The 7,509-nt window shown below is 54.4% G+C and overlaps 1 protein-coding gene across 1 annotated transcript; it reads right to left on the bottom strand.

Annotated features, from left to right (window-relative positions):
* Positions 1-395: 395 nt before the first annotated feature.
* Positions 396-2,857, bottom strand: POLR2G (RNA polymerase II subunit G). Its single transcript, XM_072638886.1, has 8 exons — positions 2,596-2,857; positions 2,394-2,503; positions 1,615-1,774; positions 1,437-1,487; positions 1,276-1,341; positions 1,058-1,129; positions 858-891; positions 396-678 (listed from the first exon to the last, which is right to left on the bottom strand). The coding sequence occupies exons 1-8, from the start codon at positions 2,605-2,607 to the stop codon at positions 665-667; spliced, it is 519 nt and encodes a 172-aa protein (XP_072494987.1). The 5' UTR covers positions 2,608-2,857; the 3' UTR covers positions 396-664.
* Between the last annotated feature and the right edge of the window lie 4,652 nt (positions 2,858-7,509).

Below are 7,509 nucleotides of genomic sequence, written 5' to 3'. Positions count from 1 at the left end.
GAATGTACATCATCATCATGGAATCTACACTCAATAGAAAACTCTGCTGAAATGTCATTACACACTATTCACAGCATCCCCCCCTTTATCCCCTGGCTCTGCCATCAGTTTGCTGGACGCCACACTGGCTCTTTCTAAAAGCTGGTTCACCAAGTGACTGATTTAGGGCTGGGAAGGACCTCAGAGTTCATCTAGTCCAGCCCCATCATTTTACAGAAAAAGGAACCACACCTCCAGGCTGGTTAGTAGCCCAATGTACTACAGCCTCCTCAGCATGTGAATTCTGTGCAAAGCAAGGATCATTTCTGAAGTCCTGGATCACTTAGGGTCACTGCTGCAGAAAGAATTTCCCATGGCAGGGGGGAAACAGCATGAGAGAACAACAGCCCAAAGAATTCATAAAGTCTGACAACATTTATTAAGTGCCTATCACCACCAAGGTGACAGGCACTGGGCTGCTCTGAAAACCAAGAGTCTTTATCTAAGTTAAAAGAGGTTACAGGTGTCTGAAGATAATCAGAAAAGGCCAGAAGTCTCCCAGAGACAAAGAACCTTCTTCCCTGAGGCTTCCAGAGAGCAGCAGGGCCCAGCCTGGGGGTCACTGAGAGCTGGCCTGACATGCCTTGCTGAAGACCAAAATTAAAATGGTAGAAGACCTCTCCATTCAGCTTACAAGACCTGTGACAAACGACAGAGAAGCAAAATCACCAACCCTCCATGAATAGCTGTGAAGATCCAAGTTGGAGGTAGCCAGGCCTCTGGATGGGAAGGGAAGGGAGCCCTGTTGGGCCCAATCCAAGCAGCCTCATGCATGTCCCCGGCCCAAAAGCAGCAGAAGGACCCAGATAGAGCCTTACCCAGGTAGTCATCCATCAGGGAGCCAATAGCAAACTACAGGAGAAAAGAAAAGGAACAAGGTCAGAGGGACTGAGGCTCCGCACCCCTCTCTAAGATATATCCCAACCCTCCCACCCCACCCCAGCACAGCTGGGTCATTCAGGATGACCAGCAACTCCCCATGCACACTGAAACCATGCCTGGCGAGGAAATAACTCACAATATCGTTCTTATCCACCCGGGTTCCCACAATCTTTAGGCGGATTTCATCGTCCTGCTGAATTACAATGTCCTGGGGGAGGAGGGACAGACACACACAAGTCTGAATCATTGGGGGGGGGGGGGGGGGGGGGGCGTGGTAAGACCCTTCTCATTGGCTGTACCCCAGCAGCCCTGGGCAAGGTTCGTTTTCTCCTCCCTCTCTTCCCACATTCTCACCTCATCCACTGTTTTGTAACATGGAGGGTTAGAGTTGGGATCAAATTCCATCTCCGAGGGAATAGACTGAAAAGGAAACAAGAATGGGCAGATGTTGGTCCACCATCCACTCAAAGTGCATCAGAGGCCTTCTCCTCTCCCACCCAGGCTCCCAGACTCACATGGCGAGAGATGAAGCAAGACATGGGTCCAATCTCAGTGAAGAGTCCTACCTGCAGTGAAGGTGAAAAATAAAGGGCCCTGAGCAGTCCTTCTAGAGCTGGCTCACTCCACACCAACTTCTGGCACCACCATCTCCCATCTATGCCCATCCCAACCCGGCTCTCCAGGAGGGCTCACCTTGTTGACCTGTGTGACAACAGCATCCACGACCTCGCCTTTGAAGGGACGGAACACAATGGCTTTGTACTTGACCGGATACAGCACAAATCCTCTGCCGGGCTGGATGACCCCGGCCCCAATGTTGTCAATGGTGGTGACAGCAATCACGAAGCCATACCTGGTGAGAGGGAGGAGGGACATGGGGCGCTGTTGGGGGGAGGGACAGGGAGCCAACCAACTGCACCTGTACAGGTGTGGGAGGACAGGGCAGCACCTGAGCCAGCACCAAACCCAAGTCCTGGGCCTCTTCCATGCCTCTCCCAGAGCCCTAAAATGACAGCCCAATTCAGACTCGTGCAGAGTCACTCTGGACCATGAAGCGAGGCTGGGACGTTCCTTCCGACCTCAAACAATCACTGAACTACTGGAAGAGGGGGTGCATGGAGCGCTCCGGGAAAGGGGCGGCAGCAGTGACTAGCATTTCTAGGCGGTTTGACGTTTACAAAGCGCTTTTCCGGGGGCCTCATTTGATCTGCGTGCCAAGCCCAGGGGGTAGGGGCTTGTATGATCTCCATCGGAGGAACCCGGGGCATGAGGGGCGAAGTGACGTCACGCGGCTAGGCAGCGTCTGTGCCCCACCCGGCCCGGGGCTCGGATGAAGCCGCGGAGGAGAGGACCGCCGTTCCCGGGCCCAAGGTCTCCAGACCGGGTCCAGGCTCCTCCCCACGCCCGCCCGTGGGGACGCCGACCCTGGTCAGGGCGCCCGTGCCGCGGCCGGAGGGGGAGGCCTCACTCACTTGCCCGTGCACGTGCCCTCCACCTCGGTGAACAGCTTCTGCTTGACCGTGTTGAGAAGGTTCGGCCCGAAGTAGCGCGGGTGCAGCAGGATCTCGTGCTCCAGGGAGATCTGCGGGGACCGTGCGGTGGGACCGGGCTCGGGGCCCCTGCCCTCCGCCCCCCGGGCCGCCCCGGCCCCCTCCCCCGCCCCGCGGCGCTCACGTGGTAAAACATCTTCTCCGAGACCAGAGGGCAGGAGAGAGTCACCTCCGCGCCGGGAATCCGCGGGGCCGACCGGAAGCCACGGAGCCTCCGGGGCAACGAGACCCGCCCCTCCTGGCTCCGCCCACAATCTCCTCGCTCCTTGGCCCTACCCTCGGGTCGCCTGATTGGCCAGTGCGCGTTTCGGTTCAGCCCCTCTCTCGCGTGGCGTGCTTCTCCTCACGCACCCTAGCGTCCCTCTCCAGCCTCCTCAGGATTGCTCCGCCCCTTCCGGTTTAGCTCTCTACTCCTTTCCCTGGGCCCCGCCTCCCGCTCACTATGTAGAAGTCGATTGGCTATCGGACAAATCGGGCCCCTTCTAGGCCCCGCCTTATGGCCGAGCCCATTCTCCCCTTCGCGGCTCCTCATTGGCTCGATCTCCAAGGCCCCGCCCCCAGTCCCTGAGCGTCTCCAGGTGCGGGAAGAGAACTTGTTTTGGGTGATTGTGTCAACCCTGGTGGAAAGAGAGGGCGGGAAGAACTTCCTGCTTTTTCTTGTGCCCGCTCAGTCCCAGAGCCCCGGACCGACCCGAGCCTGGTCTTGGAGCTGGCGACTTTCCACATCCCCAGGGCAAACCCGAAGTCCCTCCTGGGGCATGAAGGGACCTCAGGGGATTTTGAGCCCAACCTCCTCACTTTACAGATGAGGAAACTGAGGCCCAGGGAGAGTCAGTGACCTGCCCAGGATGCCCCAGGGCCCTTCGATCAGTGACAGGCTGGGCAGAATCGAGCTTCCCAGTACGGCTACGGCCCCGGGGGATGACTCGGAGCCCTCGGGGGTCGGGGGGATGGGTATATCAGCTGGACAACCACGGTCGTGGGCGCTGGAGGCTGGAGCCGGCTTGGAGAGGGGCAGGACCAGCCCGAGAGCCCCCTGTAGGGCGGGTCTCGGGCAGCAGGGCTACAGCTGTACAGGATGGCCCCCAAATCTGAGTGAGAGACGGGATTCTCCCCTCCTTGACCCGCCCATCCTTCCAAACTCTCGTACACGTGGTGCCAGTACTGCCCCCTCCTGCCTGGGGCAGAGCCCGCCAGTCCACCTGGCACTGCCCAGACCTTGCGTGGACCATGCCCTGGGCAGTTGCTCCCATTCCAGCAAGGTCACCTCGGCTCCTGGCCGAAGTGGGGACAATCCGGTCAGGGTTCCTCCGTCTCTCCCCTGTCTTCTCTCCTCCAGGCTCACCAAGTTTGCCCTAGTCGTCCGCATACAGCTGCGAGGGCTGTGCAAGGACAGCAACTGATCCAAAGTCTCTTGACCCCATGGCCCCGAAAACAAATATGGGAGATTCAGCTCTGTTCCCTCACCACAACTTGGCAGGGCCTCCTGCCCACCCCTCAACCTCATCTGACACCCCTCTGGGCCAAGGAAGATGTGATTCCTCTGAGGATCCCATGGGTCCTCCTTCCACCAGGGGGAACCATAGCTCCTTCCCATCTCGGTCAATATAAAGGGAGACAGGCAAGAGACCCTCCCAAGATCCACCGTCTTCCAGGCAAGCTTCTAAAGACAGGTGGACTTACCGGCAGACCCTTGCCCACGGCCAGGTTGGACTCAAAGTCACACAGGGGGCCAGGTCCCACCTGGCACTTTTATGCCAAGACAGGCCATGGGCATGGGTACCAACCAGAGTAGATAGGGAAGCTGCCAAGGTGTGCACCAGGCACATCCGTCCTTCAGCATCCTACAAGAGGGCTGTATGATGGGAAGACCTAGTCTATTGTCCACAAAAGGGAAAAACCACGAGGGACTGAAAAGCAGCTTTATGCAACAGTAGAGAGGCAGTTTGTCAAAGGAGAGAGTGAAGGCAATGAGGAATGGAGGGCACTGGTAGCCTCTGCCCCTCCCCAGAAGGGAGAATCAGAGGAAGCATCCTAGCTCCTGACGGCCTAGGCTGCAGGCTATTCTCACCCTATGATCATCCTTCTTGTTCCTGCCTCTGGCTTCGACTCTTGAACAGCTTCCTAATCTGATTCTGGGAGTCTAAGTTTTCCGGACTCCAGGCCATCCTTCAATGTGCTGGCAAAACAATCCCCCCAAAGTGCCAGTTTGTTCAAAGAACTTTGGTGGCTCACTAGTACCTGTGAGTAAACGTATAGACTGCTCAGCCTGGCACAGGGAGCCCTTCCCTGGGGTCCAAGACACCATAGGCCACAGGCCCTGTCCAGGCCTGCTGCAGACTCACCTGTGCACTCCATCTTTCCAGTGAATGTGTACACTGGCCATTTTCTCCCACCTTCCCTTCCTTCTAGTCAGAGATGTGAATTTGAGTCATGGCTGCCACTTATTAGACATTCAACAAGAGAGAAGAGATGGGAACAAGTGTTTGTTAATTGCCTACTATGTGCTAAGTTCATCACAGCCTTGTGAGGTAGGCACTGTGATTATTCCTATTGGACAGATAAGGAAATCCAGGCAGTCAAAGGTTAAATGTCTTCCCCAAGGTCACCCAGCTGGTAAGTATCTAAGGCAGAATTTGAACTCAAGTTTCTTGGCTCTTTCCAGGCCTCGCCCTGAACAAGCTATATAGCCTTTAGGACTCTCAGCCACTTCACCTGTCAAAGGGGTTAATAATTCCTGCCCTTGCCTACCTCCTTGGGATGTTATAAGGACCAAATTCCACCCTGGAGGTCATCTTGCCCAATAATATTGGACAGATCAAGAGGCCCAACAGAGGGAAGGGACCTTCTTTCTTCTCCGACTTGGTGTTTATTTCCTTTTTCCTTCTCTGTATCTGTTCTGTACCCCCCTCAGAAGGATGGGTGCTCCTTGAGGGCAAGGACCTCGATCCCCAATCCAGGCTGGTATGTGAACCTACTCTTCCAGGAACAGAGGGGGATGGTGTGGCCTGTGGTGCAGGAAGGTTTCCTGGACCCTGCAGGTGCTTAAGAAATACTTGGCTTGTTGGGTCTAGCCCATGATGACCTGAGCTGCCAGGTCCTCCCTCCCTGATGGGTTGAGCTGGGCACTGGAAGCTGCCTTCACTTGGGCTTGTGCCCATGGCCTTCATGCCAGGCATACCAGGTACTCTGCCCCACTCCACTGTCCCATTCAACAAATCCTGTCTCTGTAACTGAGTATCTGCCTAGGAGATCATGGGGGAGGGGGAGGGAAGGAAAACTATTTGTCAGTCGGGAAGAGGGGAGAAGTGACAGGAGAAATCACAGGATCGTGGATTCAGAGTTGGAATGCACCTTACGTGTCCAGTCTAACCATCTCATTTGACAAATAAGGAAATTGGAGCAATGATTTGCCGACACACACACATACACACACACACACACACACACACACACACACACACAGAGTCCTCTGAAGCATGAGGCCCAATTGAACTTGGGAAACATGCACAAAGCATGGCACATGAATGAGTTGTCATAGAAAACTATTTCTCCATAAGAAATGGCAGTAGAGAGCGTTTCAGAGAAACCTGAGAAGACTTGTGTGAACTGACATAGAGTGAACTAAAAAGAATCAAGAGAGCAAAGGATACAGTAACAGAAATGCTGTTAAGATAAAGCACTTTGAAACCTCAAGAAATCAGGTCAATGTCACAGCCACAGGCAGAGTATTGAGGATGAAGCTGCCCCTCTCGTGACAGAGAGGGCGGGGACAAGCATTTCTGAGCATGGCCAATGGGGAACTGACATCTGGACTATGCATTGTTTGTTACAAGGGTTCTCTCTCTCTCTCTCTCTCTCTCTCTCTCTCTCTCTCTCTCTCTCTCTCTCTCTCTCTCTTTCTCTCTCACAGAGGTGGGTGGGAAGGAGAGAAAATCGATTTTTACTTGAAAAATTGCTAAATAATGTAAGCTCCATGAGGCTGTTTCATTTGACAAGTGTATCCCCAGCACCTGGCAAGATGCTTGGCACATTTTTTGGAGGAGAGGGAGGGGTTAGGACCCCCAAGGAGCAGGTCAGCAGCTCTTCTACCCTTATAATATCCAGGTCTGGCCTGGGGGCCTCCCTGGCTCTAGCCTGTGCCAGAGGCAGGACTGGAGACCCTGGGCTTGACTCCAAGGCTAGTTCCCTAGCAACTGTTTCACACTGCCTCTGAACTGCGCACCTGCCACATGGAATAATGGGCACAGCATGTTCTCTGAAGAAAGGGGCCAGGACAGGAATCTTCCATCTGTGTAGCCATTTCCATCTGTAGCAGTTTAAGCGTTTTCCACCTTGGGCTGCCCATTTAGCTCCCAATCAGGATTCGGGGAACATCCAGTGCACAGAAGTCACCCCCTCTTGGACTTTGCCCCTCCTTCACCGCACCTGTCCTTTAAAGGGACACCTGGTGATACCCTTCACATCCCAGTAACTGAAAACCACCATTCTCCAAAACACTCCATCCCCCCTACCACCTGATTCCCATTCTCCCAGCCTACAAGTTAATCCTAACTCCACCCAGAACCCTGTTGCCTTCTGAAATGTCTGTTCCATAGGCAACAAATTTCCTTTCATCTCAATTCTTTCCTTTTCCCATTCCTTCCACCTACCAGCTCTTACAGAAACCTGACTTTCCCCTACGTGATGATATAGTCCCCCTGCCTACCGTTCCATTACTGGCTGTGCCTTCACTCCTCCCCAGTTCACTGACTGAGATCGAGGAGATGGAACAGTCCTTGCTCCTCACTGCCATTCCAGCTTCTACATTACTCTGTAACCTCTCTTCTTTGACTTTCATGCAATTCACCTAAAACCCATTCAAAATTCCAGCAGTGGTTGTTTAAAGGCACCCCCCACCCCGTCCCTGCTCCCCACTCTCTTTACTTCCTCAGTGAATTTGGTACCTGGTTTAAAATTCTTCTCTCTTTCCCAGTTCTTGCCCTCATACAACTTTACATATGGATTCTCCCTCAAACACCCTCAATCTTCTCACCTG

The sequence above is a fragment of the Notamacropus eugenii genome, chromosome 2 (genome assembly GCF_028372415.1).
Source record: "Notamacropus eugenii isolate mMacEug1 chromosome 2, mMacEug1.pri_v2, whole genome shotgun sequence".
Classification (NCBI taxonomy): domain Eukaryota; kingdom Metazoa; phylum Chordata; class Mammalia; order Diprotodontia; family Macropodidae; genus Notamacropus; species Notamacropus eugenii.
The sequence above is the reverse complement of the archived record's forward strand: the minus strand, read 5'-3'. Positions and strand labels throughout refer to the sequence as shown.

Excerpts from the sequence above, each read along its gene's own strand:
- POLR2G (XM_072638886.1), bottom strand. Across the intron at positions 1,488-1,614 it reads TTGTCACACAGGTCAACAAG|GTAGGACTCTTCACTGAGAT; the intron begins GTGAGCCCTCCT and ends CCTTCACTGCAG. Across the intron at positions 892-1,057 it reads GGGTGGATAAGAACGATATT|TTTGCTATTGGCTCCCTGAT; the intron begins GTGAGTTATTTC and ends TTTCTCCTGTAG.